We start from the raw sequence: 22,694 nt of genomic DNA, 5'->3' as shown, positions 1-22,694 counted from the left end.
CTGACGACTGTTTATCGTCAGCCGTTCTAGTTGACATTCTTCTCTTGCTTTCTTGATGGAAATTTGTTGATAAGAAAAATTGTGGGGAAGGGTTGATTGCTGTTAGTTATATTATTAAAGTACTGAAATATCAATAGGAAATGGAATTAAAAACTAAAAACTGATTAAGATACATATTTTTATCCTAGGTATGTAGAATAAAATTTTACTTGTTCATAATTTCATTAGCAACTGGTACTCCTGAACAATTTTGTGATTTTCTATAGAATATCGTAATTTAGAGTAGTTGTTAAAAATAGCATTTCCTCTTCTTTTGTAGTCAATGTCCAGAAGGATATATATGTGTGAAAGCTGGTAGAAACCCCAACTATGGCTACACAAGTTTTGATACATTCAGTTGGGCATTCTTGTCACTGTTTCGATTGATGACTCAGGACTTTTGGGAGAATCTTTACCAGCTGGTGAGGACTTATTAAAATAAACAGCACCATCACCAATACCATTACTACATAGTACTTGCATAGTTATTTTCATTCACGTGTCCCTAAGGCCTTTGGGACACAAATCATCTTCTATTTCATATATGTAAGCTATCTAAAACAACAGGGGCCTTGTCCATGATTTAGGTTTCCATGTGCTATTCAAATACATAGTAAGAAATAGCTGTTACTTTATGAAGGTGGTTAAGAATTATTGTTTCCTTTTCACAAATGAGTAAATGAATTTGTTAATGCTTCTTGCCCAAACGTGGTGTAAATAGATGCTAGTTAAATTGATTTGCAGTCTAGTACAAATATGTTATCTTTGAGAAGGTTACATCTTGTCCCTGAACTATACAGATCCTTACCCTGAAGGACAGTGATGTTGTGCAGCATGACATTTTGTATACTGCATTGTCTTTGTGGCACTGTAGTTTGGGACTGATGAGAGAAGAAGGTAAGATGCTGGCTAGTGGCCCCACTACTGTTAGATTTAAAGGTTATAATACAAAGGTGTAATTGTGGCAGCAACTTCTGTAACATGTTTATCATTAGTAGAAATTCTGAAGTACTCAAGCTGCAGAATGTTATTCACCTTGACCATAGCAGACATAAAACTTGTGTTTTTGCACATGTAGCCAGGATGTAATACTAGCTACTTGTATGTGGAAAAAAATAGCTAAATCATCTTGTGCTAACATAGAGCAATCTTACAATGTATTTCTAAAATATAACACAGATGCAATAGTATGTAAAAGTCTGCTAAAAATGTGTATTATTTCCTTTTTCTCCAGACACTGCGTGCTGCTGGGAAAACATATATGATCTTTTTTGTTTTGGTCATTTTTCTGGGCTCTTTCTACCTGATTAACTTGATCCTGGCTGTGGTTGCCATGGCCTATGAAGAACAGAATCAAGCAACCATGGAAGAAGCAGAACAGAAAGAAGCAGAATTTCAGCAAATGCTGGAACAACTGAAAAAGCAACAGGAAGAAGCTCAGGTAATTGTAAAGTAGAATTGCTTTTGCCATTCATGATTGTGATTGAATGTTCACACCTGAGAATAGTTTCAGTCCCCTACTTCTGAATATTACCTCCTCTCTCATAAATTTAAAAAAAAAAAAAAAAAAAAAAAAAAAAGAGAGAGAGAGACAACCAGTAAACTAAAATTTCAAACAAGAGATTGAAAATATTTTTTTACTGTGAGGGTGACCAAGCACTTGAACAAGTTATCTAGAGATGTTGTGCGATCTGCATGCTTGGTGATAAACAAAAGCTGTCTGGACATGGTCCTGGGCAACTTGCTTTCTGCTTTTGGTGATCCCGTCTGCACTGGGGAGTTGGACAAAATGACCTCAAGAGGTCCCTTCCAACCTCAACCACTCTGTGATTCTGGAAATTGAGGTGGAGATAATAAACCAAACAAACAGGAATTCTTATTTAAGTGACAGAAACAAAACTACTGTTGTTGCTGTGGGAGCAATATTTTGTTTCAGCAACATTTGGCTTTTTCTCTTCTGCAGCTCTCACAGCGTAAGTAGTGTTCAAGTTTTAAATAAAACTGGAAAAAGTGGAGAAAATGGAGAAAATGCTTCTTCTACAGATGTCATGATTACATACTGATTTGAAACTTCTTTTCTTTGTTTGAAAACTCTGAAATCTTTAATAGGATAATAGATTATGTCTGCTTGGCATGTGGCCACACAGAACAGAAGTTGAACTATGTCTTCCGTGTGATCAAATGACTAAAGCCAGCAATAGGGGTTTGTTTGTTTGTTTTTACTACAGATTGCAAATAAATATTAATCAAATGCTTCCCAAATGTTTGACTTCAAGCAGCAACAGATCACTAATAGCCTGCAGTTAAACTCAAATCTCCGGTGATTGTTTGCAACACTGAAATTAATAATGTCACACCAACTATTTAGTAGACTAGAGAGTATTGCAAATCCAGCAAAATGGTGCAAGAAAACTTTGCTTCCCATTAACAGGGATTTTCCTGTTGCTTCAGTCTTTTTTCCTTAATTTACATAGTTTTTCAGGTGAAAAACTCACTGTGACATATTGCTCCAATCTGAAAGAGGTGCTTGTTAACTTGGTTCTACTGACAGCACATTTCTCCCTTGGGCTGCTTTAACTGCTGGTTTATGGAGCAGTGGCAAATTATGGTTCCTGTGGTATTTCACAAATTATACTTCTTATGATACACCGGGTTCAATGAAGCGGGATCACTGCTTTTATTTCAAATTTATTATTTTTTTAAGAGTAGCAATAAATTTAAAAATACTGAGTGGTGTGTATTTGTATAAATGTAGTAAATTGCATATGTGCTTGTACATATAGGCAGCAGCAGCAGCTGCAGCAGCTGACTCAAGAGATTATAGTGGAGTAGGTGGAATAGGTGGATTCTCTGAAAGTTCTTCTGAGGCATCAAAACTGAGCTCAAAGAGTGCTAAAGAGAGGAGGAATAGAAGAAAGAAAAAAAAGCAAAAAGAACAGTCTGAAGGCGAGGAAAAGGATGAGGAAGAATTTCGCAAATCCGAATCAGAGGACAGCATCAAAAGGAAAGGCTTCCGATTTTCCATTGAGGGGAATAGACTGACATATGAAAAAAGATTCTCTTCCCCACACCAGGTACCACAGTATTTTTACCTCTTAACATCTTTGTAGTCTAGTCATCGTAGAAACAAACCCCCTGTAATGCAGTTTGGTCTGTTTTTGCAAAAGATACCACAGACTCTAAGTATCTTAAGTCAAAATATAACCAAGCTAATAATTGCAATCAAAGATGAAACTGTAAGAATTTGAGAGATTTTGTTGAATTAATGTCTGAAAAATCAAAGTAATGTGTATTAGTTAGAATGAGTTGTATTTGCAAGTTTCTTCATGAAAAAGAGCACGACAAGGTGGATGTATTCAGAATGATCAGTGGCTTCAAAATTTGGTGCATACATATGAAGGAATTTCATGTTTTCGATGAGAAGAGTGTTAAATTTGGGGTGCAAAAAATGTTAAATGTATCATAAATGTTCAAGTGAAATTTGGCAAATTAATTGATGTGAAAACCCTTAATAGTGTTATCTTAAAGGTGGAAATATCTGTGGCAAAGTGGCCTTGCATGTGTTCTCCCTACATTGATACATCAGTGACTCAAGAAGAGTGCCATCTGCATCTCCCATTGAGACATTTATTTCATCTGATAGCTTTGTTATGTCATCCATTCTACAGTTATCAGAAACTCCGCTTCATTCGCCCACCTCAGACTGTCCCCTCAGCTGTTCGGGTCTAGATCTCACATCCATTCCATTCTTTTTCTGCCCCTTTGTGTGACTTTTGCCTCAATATGTCTCTTCCTTTTAACCCCACATTCTTGATTCTCCCTGGTCTTTATGAATTGCTTTCCCCTTCTTTTTAGTAACTATTTCTAAATTCCTTCCCTTTTTATCCTCTTCTATTCCTGTCTCTGGAAAGCCTGTTTCATCACTAAATATAACATGTGCATCCATGTTCTTTCCATATATCACCTTCTCCAGCTCCCATTCTCAGAGAATCTCAAACCTCTTCATCTGTTACTCTCTTATTAAGGACTTTCCTCCTTTGATCAGACTGCGGTGGGACTGTAATGTTTCTAGCTTCCCATATCTACCAAGTCTACTCCTTGCACTTCCTCCCTAACATACTTTTTATTTTTTTTCATAGTGCTGCATCCATTATTTTTTCTTGGTCTGATATTGTTTTATGTTTTAACTGTCTAACTTTGTAAGACTTCATTTCTGAATTTAATTCATGATTTATTCTATTCCTTATACAAATCTTCTCATCTGTATCCATTGACTTCAACTTCATGTTGAAGACCCATCTGATCCTGTAGGTCCTTATTCTTACTCATGTCTTCATTCAAACTGCAGCCTTATTCAGCTGCAGCTCAATTCATCCATACTTTAAGAAATGAAGCATACATCATCCAACTTGCTTCTCTTACCTTTTCATCTCTAAGTTCATATACAGCTGTTTACTATAATAGTCTAGTGCTTCCCTCTCCTCTGGTTTTCCAACCCCAGTTCCTTCCCACTCTGTGTTCTAGCTACCACACTTAACAGAAATTCCACTCACCACAGTTTTTAATAACCTTTTCCTAGACAAAACTCAGGTTTATATCTCATTTTTGACATCTTCCTTGACATTTCACGTGCTTTCAATGTAACTGACCATTATGTTCTTCTTGAAAACTTATTCTTCCTAACATTCATTATTTCGTCTCCTCTCGGTTCTGGTTTAGTTGTGCTTTAGAAGATTCCTTTACCTTCTGACAGTTTTCTAAGGGATTTCCACAAGGCCCTGTTGCTATTTCCCTACTCTCTCTTTTTTATTTATTTATTTATTTAATTAATTTTATTATTATTTTTTTATTTTTAACTCTACTCTGGACCCACAGCTGTGAACAATTTTTAACTTGGACCTCTTTCTGTGTCCCAGTTACTGCTGTATTCATCAAGAATGTTGTTACACAGAACACTAACCTATCTCATTGCTTTTAGCTAATCTGCTAGTTAACATACCTACCTATAGATATTTTCAATACTGTAAAACATACTGTGCTTAAAGCTCATCCCAACCTACCTTGTCTACTTACGGTAAGCAAATCAAGTCACAGCTTTGACTGACCCATGCCAGCATCCATAACCTCCTGTTAAATTTTCAAACTAGTTTTTTTGAGCTCTTTCTGGTGTGCTGCCCCCCATGCTTGGAAGAATCTTCCATGAGTTTCCACAGAACACTTCATTGCTTTCCTCAAATCCCTCTTTAAAACTCTCTTTTACCATGCTGCCTACAGAAAGCTTAACAGGGAAGTGACTTCAGGTGAGCTAAGACCACTGTTTATCATACCCATCAATTTTGCCTCTTCATATTCCCTCTCTTTTTGTATCCATCTGTTGTGTTACACTTAGATAATTTATTTGCAGAGAGTGGCCTTTTGTTCTGCATTTTGCAATGCCTAGAACAATGGGACTCAGGTCCATAAAAATAGTTGCAGAAGAGAAACAGACACTGCTTTGTTATGTATCCTCTCTGCTGTTCATAGTGGTCTTGGGTGAAATCAGGTGCTAATGCTGGTCATTCAAGTCAAGAGAATCACTAACATGAATTAAAGTTAAGCACATGTATAATTGCAAGATTGGAGCTTTATTTTGACTGATCCTGAAAAGATCCACCCATAGCAAAACATTTACTCATATGAGTAATCTGATGAGGATTAGTGAGACTGTTCATAGAAATATGCATACATATCTTTGCGTATTCAGGATAACTAACATTTTGAAAATAATAAAAATCTTATTGGGGCCTATTTGAACAATACCTGAAAAAAAAAAAATTAAACTGGGCAGTATTTGGGAGCTACTTCTGTGCACAGACTGAGTCACAGGAAATATGCCAAAAAAATTATTTACTCAGCCTGTCAGACTAATCCCAACCTGGATAAATAGTGTCTAGATGTGCTTACTCAGTTTATGAACAGTTGGTAATAAAGCAGGCAGAATGGCAGAGGAAGCAATTCTGTCAAGCAGTTTCTTTTACTGTAATTAAACTGGTTGTTTTCATATAGCCAAAGTAGTAAAATAACTAGTCTTTGTCTGTCACTTATGTGCTCTTTGTTTACTACCCAAAAGGGAGTGTACTGGGGGAGGTTGTATATTAGGGTTGTTCATTTCCTTGTAGATGACCTTACCCTTTAAGACATATTAACACTGTGTTTTTTTCCCCTGTATGAAAGTGTTGTATTTAACATAATTTTCAATCTGATAATCGCTGTTTTATTTGCCTACAGTCTTTGCTGAGCATTCGCGGCTCCCTGTTTTCCCCAAGGCGCAATAGCAGAACAAGTCTTTTCAGCTTCAGAGGTCGAGCAAAGGATGTAGGATCAGAAAATGACTTTGCTGATGATGAGCACAGCACTTTTGAAGACAATGAGAGCAGAAGAGATTCTCTCTTTGTTCCTCATAGACATGGTGAACGGCGCAACAGTAACATTAGTCAGGCCAGTAGGTCATCCAGGACAGTACCTCCGCTTCCAGTGAACGGGAAGATGCACAGCACTGTGGATTGCAATGGAGTAGTTTCTTAGGTCGGTGGGCCTCCAGCTCTGACAATCACCTACTGGACAGCTTCTGCCAGAGGTGATGATTGATAAAGCAGCCACTGCTAGCAATGTAAGGAAGTCTGCAGTAGCTCAGGCATTATGTCCTCTCCCTGTGTAACCAACTACTGTTTCTATGAAATTTAGTCACTTGAGAAAAATTCCCTTTTTGGCCAAGATGTGAATGCTCCTTTTATATATTCCAGTTATAAGCTGAAGAAGAAACTGAAGTTGTCTAGCTCTCATTAACTAGATAAGTGAAAATATATGTTAGTTCACTAGAATCAACAAAATAGCATAGGAAACCATTGAATAAATGTAGCACATGTCATCTAATAACCCATGTGTTCATTATACTAACTGAAGAGGTTATGTATTTGCATATCAGACAGGATATCAAAATTTATATATGTATATGTGAATTATATTAATGGAATATATTAAATGAGCATTTAACCTCCCACTGACCATACCTGAAACTTTTAATATAATATCTGATAGGACAACTTATGCTAGTTAGTGTTCCTATTGAATTGATAATTTTCCTAGTGATTTTTTTTTGGTGATGTCAACATTAAGAAATATTTTTGTCTTATTTGTTTTGAAATGTGTGCTAGGAAGTTAATAACTTCAAAGTTATCTTAATAAAATACACTTATACTTTGTACTCTTACAGCTAGCTGTGTGAGCTGTGCATTTTCATGTTTAGAAAAATACTTCACTGCCTAATATGAAGGATATATATGGCAGAGTTCACTGACAAGCATTATGGAACTTTTAAAGTAAAAATGCATGAATCTGTTTTAAAGTCTCAACCCTGTTTCAGCAAAATAGTTAAAAGCACATTCTCTGAGCACAAGAGCAGTCCTACAGATGCATTTGACCATTTGCTGTATACAAAGATAGGCATTACATTATTTTCTTGCAAAACAACAATGTAAATGGAGCATGAGGCAGGACACCAGAGTGTTTGAAACATTTTACTTTTATAATAATTTACAGTGTTATGAAATGAAAAATTGATAGGGTAGTTTATCAGTGTTTTATTTTCAGGGCACTACTACAGAAACTGACTTAAGAAAGAGACGGTCTAGTTCTTACCATGTTCCTATGGACTACCTAACAGATCCTAGTGCAAGGCAAAGAGCAATGAGTATAGCCAGCATGCTTACAAATACAATGGAAGGTATGTAAAATAGAATTTTTGTATTATGATACAATTACTATTAAATGTATGACACACTAAGTGTTAGTGGTGTTTAAAGGTAGCTATGTGAACCTAGAGGTAAAGACGAGGTGAGGTTTGTATATAGGGGTAATTATTTTGTTTGTTTGTTTATTTTTTAATATGGACTGATATATTTGGAAAAGAAATCAAGCTTTCAGTATAGGTTTGACATGGAAGCAGCAAGCTTCCAAGAAAAATGCAAGCAGAAAGCAATTGATCAATGCAGTGTTTCTCTAGAGGAGTTGTGTTTAGGGTAAAAGTTCTATTTAGATTACTGAAATGGCTATGCTTCTTGCAGTAGAAATATCCCCTTCTACCAGTTCACCAGACATGCTGTTTCACAAAGGAAAGATAACATTGCTCTTTCTGTAAGACTAAATACAATGATTCCAAAACATGGAATTAAAAAACAAAGGGCAAAATGTTGTTCTGAGGCTTATATGACTATGCCCAAGATAGCAAATGGGCACGTTTGCACATTTGGGCCATAATTTTGTCTAAATGGTTGTCTCACTTTAGACTCTTTCTAAGAGTTATCCTTCCTGAGTAAAATTTGATATATTTTATTCATTCTATACATGCCAGATTCCTAAGGCAAATTTTTACTTTGCATCCTATGCAGCATTTATTTGTAAGTGGTTATTTTATATATTGAATATTTGGTATTCATTTCACATCAAATCTAAAATATAGTGGAACAGACTATTTTATTTATTTATTTATTTATTTATTATTTATTTATTTATTTATTTATTTATTTTTGACTGGACGTTAGCCTTGGTTTCAAAAGAAAATACGTAGGTCTAATAAGCAGGACTGTAATATGTTTAAATAGAGAAATATGTTTAAAATGTTATTTACCTTTTTCTCTCTAGAACTTGAAGAATCAAGACAGAAATGCCCACCATGCTGGTACAAATTTGCTAACACTTGCTTGATTTGGGACTGTTGCACTCCCTGGCTGAAAGTCAAACATATTGTAAATTTGATTGTGATGGACCCATTTGTTGATCTGGCCATTACTATCTGCATTGTTCTTAATACCCTGTTCATGGCCATGGAACACTATCCAATGACAGAACAGTTCAGTGGTGTGCTTTCAGTAGGAAACCTTGTAAGTCTTTCATGATGTACAATGTATGTCAAATGCATTTTTCTTAAATAATTCCTCATGTAACCTATGTAGCGTATGTTTAAAAGAAAACGTTAACTAGGTATTAATAGGCTTGGGATTATTGAATTTAAATTTAAGCTGTAAAGTGGCCTCTTTGTTGACATTTGTGGATTTATCCATTCTTGCTTTAAGGAATTTAATTCTGCTTCCTTTGTAAAAGGTGGTAAGATTTATTGAATCAATATACATTTTGATTTTTAGAACCCTCAGCTTCTGTCATTGAAGCTAGTTACAGAAATTTATGTAATGTTTTCTCCGGAGATGAACACTTACAAACTGAAAGAATCTTTGGATCCAATCCCACACCTTTTCTGCTCCTCACTAGCACCTTCTAATGTCCCTGTCTGTAGAGGGGAAAAACCCAGTGAGCACAGCATATATTCTGTGACTTCACAGAATGAAATAGGTGATGAAATAGGATGACAGTGCTATTAACTTTTTTTCTTAATAAAATTAATTGTCCCTCTTACAAAGTTATCTTACCCCTAGAAGCAAAAAGATGAGATGTCACAAGGACAAAGATGATATTTGAGAAGAAAAAAATGAGTATTAAAATCAGAAGAGATTCTATGTATCAGTATTTATGCATGTGTATTAACTGCATGAAAACATTTTTCCCCTTTCTTCTTTGGCAACCACACACTGAGATGCATATGTAAGCTTCAAATCTGAATTTAATTCCTAACCAAATCTATTGCAATATAGGGAAGGTATTCAGATTCATCATGGATTGCTCGCTGAGCAAACCTAACAAAGGTTGAATCTGACAGTTTTATTATATAATATTTTATATATAAGATATAAACATTATAGTATTTTCTCATTAAAATGGACTAAGAAACTGTATTTTCCTTGCAGGTGTTTACTGGAATTTTCACAGCAGAAATGTTTCTCAAGATAATTGCCATGGATCCTTACTATTATTTCCAAGAGGGCTGGAATATTTTTGATGGTTTTATTGTGAGTCTTAGTTTAATGGAGCTTGGCCTTGCAAATGTAGAAGGATTATCTGTCCTTCGATCATTCCGATTGGTAAATATACTAAATAAAATACGTTTCTATATTTTTTTTATATATTTGTGCATTTATGTCATGCATTTTTCATTCATACGTTATATATTTGGCTGAGTCAGAAGTTCCTTGCATAAGAACTTACAAAATACGGAATTCCATACCACTTAATGGCAAATATTTATTATGTCAAGTTTGTTTTATACATTATCTTGATAATACCTATTTCTCCTTCAAAACATTGTCATGATCAATTTTGTTTGCAGCAGGGGTGTGCTTTAGGAATTAACCTTTTAAATAGTGGTATCTTTTAGAGTCTTTTTTTTTTTTTTTTTTTTCATAAATGAGGGAATAAAGAATGCAAGAGCCACAGACCATCACAACCTGTGACTGAAGAAGATAAGTAAACCACTTAGTAATAACTAATTAATTAATAAAAGTTTATCAACTATTTAGCTGATAAGCTTCCATACCAGTTTGCTTACCATAAGCATCCAGTTTGCTTACATGGTTAGTTTTAGAAGAAAGCAGTGTTAAGAATTTTCTTTGGATAGAAAATATATATTTTCTGTTCTGAAATCACTAGAGTATCTCTGTCTGTTGTTAGATACCTCTGACATGAATAGGAACTTGAAAAGACTTGGTCTTGCTGAAGACTGGGCAAGGATGCAATTTGATATTCAAATCCTTTTTAAAAAGACCTAAACAATAAGAGAAATTAAACTAGAGTTCCTGGTCATCAACTCCTGCCTTAAATAAAGCAACCCTCCCAAAAATAATTAAATAAATCCCCTCTGAAAAAGTTTTTTTTTTTTTTTTTTTTTTTTAATCTATTTGCTGGTTCTCCATATAGCATTATATTGTCTTTTTCCCTAAGTCTAGTATCTGTCTGGATTGACTTCTCCCTCAGTAATAGAGTTTTGTATTTTCCTTTGCATCTATATGTATTTTAATTATGTCTCATTCCATTAAATAACATTTACATTTAAATTCCTTTGATTGTAACACTTGCTATATTTTTCCAATTACGTCAATTTTTGTCTGTTTTAATTTGCACTTTAATATACCATATTTTTTGTCCGCTTTTCTCAATGTTGCATGGTAAACTTTATAAGACACACATGATGCTTATTTTTCACAACGGAAAAGGTGGTGTAAAAAGATACTTGTAAGTAACTCTATGCCTGTCATTAAAACTCTAGCTTGTTTCTCCTTTTAGGAAAACCATTTCTTCCATCTCTCTGCTAATGAACAAGAACGGGATCTGAAAGTGTCTGAACACTAATAATCTTGTTAAGCTGATCACATTCCACAAGCACTGATTTATTTTTTGTAGTATTCTCTTAGAATTGACTGAAGGAGAAAAGACAGTTTTGACCAATTTGTCTGTAGATATCTACAGTTATCAAAGGAGGCAAAGGCTGAATTGGAGACTTTACAGTTACATTTTATTTATTACAATTAATAACATGAATAACTGTGTACCTTTCTTCTGTTTTGCAGCTTCGAGTTTTCAAGTTGGCAAAATCTTGGCCAACTCTAAATATGCTCATTAAGATTATTGGCAACTCAGTGGGGGCTTTGGGGAACTTGACCCTTGTGCTGGCCATCATTGTGTTCATTTTCGCTGTGGTTGGAATGCAGCTGTTTGGGAAAAGCTACAAGGAATGTGTCTGCAAGATCTCCAGTGATTGTGAACTTCCACGCTGGCACATGCATGACTTTTTCCACTCTTTCTTGATTGTGTTCCGAGTGCTGTGTGGAGAATGGATAGAAACAATGTGGGACTGCATGGAGGTTGCAGGCCAAACTATGTGCCTTACTGTCTTTATGATGGTCATGGTGATTGGAAACCTAGTGGTATGTAATCAATGGGAGTTTTTAAAAAGTTTTAGAATGTTTTTCCTATTTTTCACAGTTTAGAAATAAGAGAGATGGAGACTGAAGAACTTTAGGAAATTGTTTAATTCATTTGCCCTTTCTCTACACAAAGTTCAAATATACCTTGATCAGTTTGTCTACCTCTTTTAAGTCTTCACTGAGTTAGTAACATCTTTGGTAAGATCAGTGCTAAATTATTTTCATAAAATATTGTCATAAAGATGCCTTTGAAAAAATCTAGCTTAAATCACCTTTGCAGCCAATTAGACTGCCTGGTATCTATAATCATGCAAAACAATTGGTCTTCATGACAACATTTTTATTACCTAAAGTAATAAAAATTCCACTTTCAGTCTTTTACTTCTGAAACAGAATAAGCCTAGATGTTAAACTTTTTCTCATAAGTGATGCTTTCTAAACTGCTTAATCCTGTTATTGCGGGCCTTTGAATTCCTCCCAAGTGCCATTTTCTGGGTAGAGGCACAAGTGTTGAATAATTTGGAATAATTATACTCCATGTCTTACACATACCATTCCTATTTATACATCCCCAAATTACATACCAAATTTCTGTACCAGCATTGCTCTCCTGAGAATGTGACTGAATGTGTGAAACAGATTCCTAAAACCAAAATATATCACATCTGTTGATTTTTTCTCTATTAGCTAGTTTTCAAGCACAAAACAAAACCAGACTGAGGTATTCTGGACAAATATATAATTTATTATATTCTGAATTAGACACACTGAAATTATGGTCTTCTGAATTGTAGAAAACTGGAGTCTACCTGCATTCCCCTTGCCTATGAACACTACCGAGGAAATGACTTACATGGCTTGCATACTACATACCGTGTTGTGTCCTGTTTCCCTGTGTCATTCTCCATTTTGAGAAGCAGACCTGCAAGACTTCCAGTGTGGAGGAGAAAGTCATGGAAGAGTTTAGATTTTCACCTATATTAGTCAAGTTCTGGAAGCTAATTTAATAATTAAGTTTTTGTCAAATTATAATAAAAGGGGATAGTAAGTGGATTGGAAATAACAGAAAGAAAGTGGTTTGAAATAAAGTGCTAGCTGTGATATAAAAAATATGTCATATCAAACAACCCATAATGGAATTACTTGTATGAGTTTAAAATAAGAGATCCAGGTTATTTTCTCTTTACTGTCTTTTAGGTACTCAACCTCTTTCTGGCCTTGCTGCTGAGCTCCTTTAGTTCAGACAACCTTGCTGCTACAGATGATGATAATGAAATGAACAATCTACAGATTGCTGTGGCAAGGATTCAGAAGGGCATAGACTATGTGAAGAGAAAAGTGCGTGAATTCATCCAAAAAGCCTTTGTTAGAAAGCAAAAAGTTTTAGATGAAATCAAACCTCTTGAAGACCTAAACAACAAAAAAGACAGCTGTATTTCCAATCACACGATAGTAGAAATAGGTAAAAACCTTGCCTATCTTAAAGAAGGGAATGGAACTACGAGTGGCATAGGCAGCAGCGTGGAAAAATATGTTGTTGATGAAAGCGATTACATGTCATTCATAAACAACCCAAGTCTCACTGTGACAGTGCCAATTGCTGTCGGCGAATCTGATTTTGAAAACTTAAATACAGAAGAGTTTAGCAGCGAGTCAGACCTGGAAGAAAGCAAAGAGGTAGGACTATTTCTATGTTAAAAATAATCCAATCCTTTTTACTCTTCTAAACATACTAGTGTATAACACAGTGTACAAACTTGTATTTAAGATAAATTGACATAAGATTGCAAGTTTTGAATGAGATGGTAGTAAACGATTCTACTTACCTTAAAAATCAGATAGTATAAAACAATTTTAAAGTAAATTAATATTCTTTTTTTTTTTTTCCCATTTTATTTAGTTAATTCACTTACAAGAAAATGAACTAATTTAATAGCCTTGGATACCAAAACTCTTATAAAATGTGGGGGGTGAGTTGTGCAAGTATCTTGATACTTACTTCATCAGTTTAGTTATCTATTCTTTTGTCTGCTTTCTGGAGGGCCTCCTGTCAAATAAATTGTTCATTCTGATGCTTTTAACTATTTTGACATAGTCAAAAAACGTCTGTATACGTCATAAGTATATTTGAATATTGGACTAGCATCACTAGATGATTTCATCTCAATCACTGTCAACCATCTGATGGTAGTAGAACTGCTGAAGAAGTGAAGTAGTGATCTGGCGGTAAAAAATAAAAAATTACAAAGCTTTATGTCTCAAAAAATGTTATGAGGCTTTATACCTCAGTATAAGATCATATGGTTACCCACTGTCATTTTTAAAGCTTTAAGATGTTTGAATATGATACCTACTGTGAAAAATAGTAAAACGCACCTCTGTCTGGCACAATGTGGTGCCAAGTGGATGACTCCAAGCTAGCAGTTAGTGAGTAACAGTGGATGCCAAAGCTATTCTTACTGTGTTAAGCCTGTGCAATTGTACATGATAGAGGAACACTGCCTCATGCAGTAAGTCTGTGCTATGTTCAGTAGCAATGCTAGTTCATTCAGAATTAGCATGGGCATTTTTGAGCAGTACTGCATGCTGTGGTGTAGACATAAACTAACATAAAGAAGTTCATAAATGATTTTCTCACACTTGAATCTGAGGATATAATATGGATAAGATTCTAATAATTCTTACCCCTAGATCCTTTCTTGCACTGTCTGCATCACACTTTTAGTCACATTTTCTTGTCTCTCCAGAAATTTCTTCACTTTTCTTTCAGAAATACATTGTTGTGGGTAGGGTTTTGTTTTGTTTTGTTTTGTTTTTATATTGTTTCTACTAGTGTTTCTCTTACTTTTCATGACCTTGGGGGGTGTCTACAACAAAGCAGAAGTTCTATTAATTAGCTCTTTAATTGTTCTGTGTAAAGAAGAGGGTGATGATATGAAAATTTATTGGTCTTGAATGTAGGACGTTGATTGATTCCATTTCTATCTTTGTGCTAAGATGAGACAAGGAATCTTCTTCAGGCATCTTACAACACACAGGGCATTGTTCTATCATTCTATTGTTCTATTGCTCCATTGTTAACTGTTTCAAGTTTACTGCTGACTAATGACCAGAAAATTCTACTGCTAATCTGATGAATTTCCACCTAACAGTGAGATTATCCATAACATTTGCATATCACAATAATGTCACAGGTCATTTTCTCTCTTACTCTAAATTGTGTTGTTTCTTGATATAGGCCTGGACCTTCTGGTTTTTTCTTTATGGTCCGGCTAGTCATCTTCAAGCACATCCATAATTTTCAGTCTTTGCCTTGCTTAGCAACTAGTGATATCCAGAAGGTGTACTAAAAGTTTGGGAATAAAGTGTAATTTGGGAAAATTACATTCAATACTAGGAAAACCAATACTTTGGAGTTCTTCATCACAAAATATTTATTGCTATCTCTGTTGAGTAGCAATCTGTCATTCTGCATTTGTCTGTCAAGTTAATATTAGTACAGTATTCCTATTGATTTCAAAGATGCTGTCAGCGTAGGCCTATGATTTTTAATAAAATATTCTAAATACTTCAATTAGAAGTGTGAAGAAGATACTGTTTATGCTGCAGGTTACTGGCAATGATGCTTCAGATGGTATTACTATATGAGTGGTACTGAAAGAAAATTTTCTGGCAGATATAGTCTGAGATGTTGACTATTAAGTCCTGTTAGGATCAAAAGTATGCACTCAGAAAAGCGTTACTCTAAACTCTCCTCTCTTCACTGCTTATTCTGAGATCCTGTCTGCAGGTTAATTCCTGGTAGTAGTAAACCATGTTTTAAGATGTGCTGTAAACTTTTCCTGTGGTTGGTTGTTTTTTGTTTGTTTGTTTGTTTTTTTGTTTTTAATGGTTATGAAGCTATGCAAATATTAGATTTATTTTATGTTTTATGTTACAGAAAGAAGGACTTTAAACATTTTCACAGTGATTATTTAATTCGATGCTGAAATCTGTTTTAGAAAATGTAATGGAGTATTTTCGGTTTCTCATGCTGAAGTTGCAACTATTATGCAGAAAACAATTTGTGATTCACTGAACAGTGACAGCAAGAAGGAACATGCATTTTGGTAGTGCCTAAAGATTACGCTATCCGTTTTGCAAAATAAATCTTTCCCTACTACAGATTCTGTTTATAATTTTTTAACATTCAATAGTTTGATGGCTAAAATATGTGAACTCCTCCACTTGTGAACATACTTAGGACCAAAATTATTGCTTTTGCAGAAATTTAAGGTAAAAAAATGAAAGAAAACATTTACAAAATTCAGACATCTTAAAGAGAGACAAATAGTTAAGCAGTGATGATTATGAGTATTTTTTTGGATTTAATTGCCTAAAATTCAAATATATTTTAATCACAAAAGTAGAGTTCTTTATCTTAATCCTGGTTCCTACTTTTCACTAGAGAATTCTTATCTGCTGTGGTTTTTGATATAGAGCATACTAGTCACAGGACCAACAGTCTGGTCATGAAATTAGTGAAATAAGATATTTTTAAAATTGAAAAGTGACTACAAATGGCTTTTTGTTCAAGACTTCTTTTTTTTTTTTTTTTTTTTCTTGTTATGCTGTACCATGGCTTACATTTCTGCTTTCTCATATTTTTCCATTTATATAATTCTGATGTTGCTGAGCATTGATCCGCAGTCACTTTATTGCTTACAAACGCAAATTAAAAGTGCTCAAGTTAGAAATTGCCACCAAAACACATTTATTTAGCAGAATCTGAAATGAAAGACAGCTTAGACACCAGTGTAATGTACTGTGAGATCACTGCAGAAAATAGCCAGATCCTGATGAGTGTGTGTCTGTTTTGTTGTTGTTGTTGTATTGTTGTTGTTGTTGTTTTGTCTCTCTACATACATGGATGCATGTATTCATTGTGGCATAGGGCAGTAAGATGAATACTTACATAGTAATTATAATTTATTAGCAAGTTTTATTTAAGTATATTAATGTTTGGTGAATTCTTCATTATAACATGCATCTTTTCCAGCATTCTGATGGAAATATTAACTCAATTCTGCCCTTCTAGAAACAAAACATACAATATCATACGTGCTAGTAGGTATTATGAGCATACATAATGAAAAGCTCTTTTCTAGAAGATTGCCCTTTGAGGCCTAAAATAAAAGAAATAATTATGGAGATGTTGTGTCCATAAGAATGGTACTGGGGAAGTTGAATGCAATAAGGAAATCAGGGAATATATCCTAAATAAAATGTTACCATGAAAGTAGGGCCATTAAACGCATGTGGAGCCACTATGCTGAGTCTGTTGTCTATGCAGGTCTGAAGACCTGAAACTGTGGTGCTGCTATCCAGCACAGAAGTTGTAAAATATATTTTCCTTTTTGGGTCCTCTAGTACTATGGGGATGGTGTATATAGAAAATTTTGTAGTGGTGTATATCTGTGCAATAACTAGATTTTTATTTTAAGTGTAACTTCTAGGCTAGTATAAACCAAGATATACAAAGTTACAATATATTTTTTTATTTTTAATGTATGTGGGATCTCCTAATACTGTTGCAGGGCATCTTAATGTATATTTTTAATTTAGGCAGTATTCAGCAATCTGAAAGATACTTATTGTCTTGTGTTCTCACATATCTTCATATTATTCTGAATTAATGAAAAGTAAATGTTTGAAATCTTTACTCAGCCAATATTTTTTATAAGAATTTGGAGCGCAAAAAAGCCAAGGTGCTGTGTCCTGAACTTCACTTCCTACCATTCTTTACTTCTCACAGGAGTAGAACCAAGCTGGATCAGACAAGAGTGCAGCTCTGGTGCCTTTTAGGGAGGCAGAGCATCGTGTCACAGGTTACCGTAAGCAATTATACATATATATATTATATATAATCACTTTTTAATGGATATTGACTAGCATGCATGCTATTCAGCTCCCGTCCCATTCATTGCAATAAAGTACAAACATGCACAGCTGCTCTCTGCTGAGCCACGGGACTTGCATCACGGCATGGTCAGGCGAGATCGGCAGCCCCAGTATTTCTACAGCTCAGATGCTATACTTTCATGATATTCTAACAGTATTTGGCAGTGCATGCTATGTACCTTTCCCAGTCTTGATGTTAAAATTTTCAGGATTCTAGTGTTGAAAGATTTTCTTCCTTTTGTAAGAACACAGGATATGTAACACCTAAATCTTTCTCATCAGAATTTTTAAGAAGTCCATCTATAAATTGTGTTGATAGTGGAAGGCTGCTAGCTGTTTTTTGAAAACTTCCATGCTATTTTAGGTTGTAATGAAGATAGATTGCAAACTCACGATAACCATATTTGTTTTTCTACAATTTCCTGTAGAAATGTGTTTCTTCAGTACTCATATAAGCATTTAGTTATTTGGGTTATTAATATGCATTAATTGAAGCACCATTAAGCATGAAATGCATTTAATTTCTACAGTCAAAGCATGTGACAATTATTTGGTTACAAAAGCTTATAGAAAATGGGTGTTTGGCTGGTCAAACATTCAGAGATCAGTTCTGCTCTTACTTACACCCACACTTTTAAGTGTAGAGGTGCAAAGAGAAAACTGATGACAAAATCTGACCCAATTCAGTCTTTCCATAGCTCTTTAATTTATGCTCACAAACTGACTACCTCCCTAAACATCTAAAATTGTCTGCCCTGAGAAACTTAAACTTATTGTCACATTATGGGTAATAAATGCAACTCAGCAATCCAGTAAATAAATTATTGATTTAGGACCAAAAGGTTCCCAGATTCAGAATAATTTGCATCTCACCTATTAAAAATTACCATAATATTTACAACATCATAGTGCAATATGATGCTGCTTTCAGTTTGGTAAATAAGTGAACTAATATACACTTATTACATAGCTTTTTATCCTCTATTTGTAACGAATAATTTTTCTGATGAGTCATATTTTGATCTACAGATATTCAAAATTCTTTGCTACTCTGAAAAATTCAGGCTTTGATTTGTTTATGAAATGGTCACACCACATTGTCAGATGTGTATGATATTAAATAGTGAGATATTGTTTCACCTTGCAGATAACTTTGTTAATCTTTACAAACAGTAGGCCCATGTTGTTTCAGAAATATCCTTTTGCTATTTGTGTGAATTAAAGAGCCTTTTAAAGTGGCTTATAATGGGAGTGCTTTCGCAAATATTTGCACAGCTACTTACAATGCTTTTGCTTTCATCAAGCATTCTTGCAAATATTTTCAATTATCAAATGCTTATGAATAAGTAGATTAAAGTAATTATGAATATCAGTAAAGTACAGAGTGGACTGAAATTTAAGGACTCTGGGATTTTGCATTATTTGCAAACAATAACACAAAATAGTTTTGCCTTGATTTACTATGTTCTGTTTTTTTGACCTGGTAGAGTTATTATGCCTGACTGTATAAGCACTAGAAAGAGTGACATCCACATGCCACTTAGCTGTACTAGTGGAACTACAATGATATTTAGCCACTTGGTTGTTTTTATAGGTTATATAGCTGAACTGGAACAGACTGTGTAAGTTTGGAGTTAACATCAGTACCAAAATCAGAGTTAAACTCCTTTTCATACAGACATCCAGACAGCACTGAGAAAAAGAAAAATATATTTTCCATTATTTGATGTTTTCACAGGTATTGCGAGGAATGGAAATTAAAGCAAAATGAAAATGGTGGTTTCTCTTGGCGCTATCTTACTGCTCTTTGCTCCTTCAGTCCCTTAAATTTTGATTTTGAGAGTTCTTAGTTGCATCCTGACCAATCATGAAACTTCAGGCTTCATTAAAAATATTAAATTATGAGCTGTTTAGCTACTCTCTGATAATCATCGTAGAAACAAAGAAAGAAAGAAATGTTAGAAGCTCAAAGTGGCCTGGCTGTAAGTGAAGCAGAATTGTGTGAATCTATGAGATGTTGTGAAGGTTCAGAAAGTAGTGTATTTCAAAAACTTCCTGACCTAAACTTGGCTGCTGCTTTTTGCAATGCTTCTCTGATAGGCAAGCTGCTTTCCGCTTTCAGTTTCTTTCTTGAAAGCTAAACTAAAAACTGTATCTCTGTATACTGTACTGTATTGCTGACTAAAGCATGACTGGCAATGCTGTTGGTAAATACGCCATAAAAGATACATACCTATGATAATCAGTATATTGCTGCTTTTGAACCATGTAAGTTAGTGTCTTCTATGAAAGCACAATGTATGTTCTGAGTTTTTAAAAGTAGATTCCTCTGAGAATAATTTCCTTAGCATACCGTTCAGAAAACCTTTCTTTTTTATTATCTAGCGTCATAATTCTTGCAGATTGTCTAATAGTTGACCTTAATAATGTAATCTGTAAACTCTTGTAATCTGAGTGACTGAATGCTTTTGAAATCTAGAAACATGATATCAAAAAAAGGTTGAAAAAGGACTTGCTAGCATAGCAAAGATAAAGTTTGGTTTTGATGATTTTGTTCCTACAGGTGGTGATTTTGTTCCTACAGGTTCATTCTTTTAAAAAGCCATATACATGTTTAGTAGACAGCATTGCCTAGATCCAGTTTGTGTAATGCTGGTGAGCAGAGAAGAATTTATCAGGTGCAAAAGTAATTTCAAGATACGTTCAGGTGAAGAACTGGGACTTAAGCTATATACCCAACATTTCAGGGTCTGCAGCTGGGGATAATCTACCCATCCAGCTGGATTCTGTATGTGTGAACACAGGCAATTCCAGTTCAGTGACAGAACAAGTCTTCATATGTATTAAAGCATGTGGATAAAACATAATCAGCCATGACATGATCCCAGGTGATTTTGTGTTGAATATGTAGAAATTAGTACAATATCCCTGGGTCATTTGCTTTATACTAGAACAGAAGTTTGCTGTGGAAATATGTGATTGTTACTGAAAAAAAATTCCTGCTACACTGAACTTTATTGACTTGGTGACATCTTAAGATATATCATAGAACCTTCCTACCTGTTTGTAATGCATGCTAATTTCTATAAATATTATGTAGAATGCCATACAATAAATTCAGTGTTGAACAGAGAAACAAAAAGATAGCTAATAATTATTTCTCTTATTTTTTTTTTCTTCCCCAAATGATACTTAGTTATTACAGATTTAATTTGTTGAATAATGTTTGTAATATGATTATTTATAGAGTAACCTGTTTGGAGCTAATTTCAAGTATACAAGAACAGCATGCTAAGGAAATACTCTGTTACACCGATAACAGAAGACTAACTGAATTCTCAGTAGGATAAGGCATTTTATTGCTGCGTTTCAAATATCACCTGATGATTCAAATTTATAATTTATCTGTTTAGCCTAACTCCTGTGATTATTATTACAGCTCTTTACAAGAAGCATACCAGATATTCAATGAGAAGATTATTGTAAGATACAACTCACCATACATACTGGCCCACATAAATAAAGATGAATTTCTGATGTTCCTGATAATTGACTGTTCTCCTGTATCATTTTCTAGCTTTTCTACCTGATCATTTTGATCTCTTTATAGTGATTATCTCTAATCTTCCATCTTGAATTACCTGTTAGTCATATGCAATTTCAGTAATAGGAATTATTAGTCCTTCTTCAAATTAACATGTGCTGATTAAACTCTCTGTGTAATATCTGAGTTACTGAATTCTTCATTTTTTTCTGTAACAGAATGGACAGTATGTCTTTCAAGCTTATATTTTAACTAGTTCATTTTTTTTGTTTTTTTGCTCTGCTACTACAGCATTCGGCTAGAAATGCTGTCCAGATTGGAATGATGCAAGCAACATTTTAAGAAAAGTTAACGAACAGATAGTCACTTCTCAGTTTAAAAGTTATTTACTGTATAGTATTGGTAAACATTAAGTTTGACACTATACATAAATTTCTTTGAAATGTACCTTATGTTGTAGTATTTCTGGTCTTTTTCAAACTGGTGATTGTTTTCCACTCATGTTTATATGCTGTGGTCCTTACTTTAGGACTGCAGTATTTATCCCATACTTTCCAGCTTCACCATTGTAGAGGCAGTATTCCACAATGACAAAACTGCCATGCACCATCTACAATTTTGAATATGTTGTAATGGGAGATTTATAAATAACTAATCTGCAGAAGAGTATGCATCCATGTGTGTACATTGGACCTAACTTCAGAGATGCTAAAGCTCATGCACAGATTTAAAACATGAATATGCAAACTGGGATTTTCAAAGAAACATATAGGGGTGTGGATATCACTGAAATTACATGCATAATATACCATACAATAAATGTTTCTGTTTGCTTCATCTTCCTCTAAAATGTGGACTATAGTGTACCATGGTACACAGAAATCAAAATTAAGCCTATGTCAAAATGACAATATATTGTCACTGTCATTTGATAAAATCAGAGTGGGAAAGAAACAAATTAATTTTATCTTTGTTTGAAGAACTTACTGAATCTTGTCAACAGTGGAAAATTACCTTGAAGTTTTATGGTACTTTCTGTATTCACATATACAATATTGTTTACATTTCCTTTAAAAAAAAAAAAACACTTATAGAAGTTGGAGCTTCTTGAACATGTTTTAAAGGAATAATGCCTCTAACTTAAGTTTTAATTGTCAGCAAAGTTATATCTTTAATGTTTCCATGGATCATCCCTCTATTTAATATTAATTCCCCAAAGACTGTGTTTTAACACTGCTTACATCATTCCCTTTATAAAATTAGCTACTTATCAATGCAGCCATTTTACTGATGTTATACTCCACATAGTGATAACATTAGAA

At 34.3% G+C, this 22,694-nt stretch overlaps 1 protein-coding gene across 1 annotated transcript in view; it reads left to right on the top strand.

The window, feature by feature from the left end:
- Window positions 1-22,694, top strand: part of SCN2A (sodium voltage-gated channel alpha subunit 2) — a 77,785-nt gene that overhangs the window by 35,075 nt on the left and 20,016 nt on the right. The window contains 10 exon segments of the mRNA XM_032190320.1: window positions 320-461; window positions 1,274-1,480; window positions 2,823-3,113; window positions 6,307-6,627; window positions 6,629-6,688; window positions 7,669-7,801; window positions 8,719-8,957; window positions 9,876-10,049; window positions 11,532-11,888; window positions 13,086-13,565. Coding sequence (XP_032046211.1) covers window positions 320-461; window positions 1,274-1,480; window positions 2,823-3,113; window positions 6,307-6,627; window positions 6,629-6,688; window positions 7,669-7,801; window positions 8,719-8,957; window positions 9,876-10,049; window positions 11,532-11,888; window positions 13,086-13,565 — 2,404 coding nt within the window.

The sequence above is a fragment of the Aythya fuligula genome, chromosome 6 (genome assembly GCF_009819795.1).
Source record: "Aythya fuligula isolate bAytFul2 chromosome 6, bAytFul2.pri, whole genome shotgun sequence".
Lineage (NCBI taxonomy): Eukaryota > Metazoa > Chordata > Aves > Anseriformes > Anatidae > Aythya > Aythya fuligula.
This window is presented reverse-complemented; position numbering and strand designations above follow the sequence as displayed.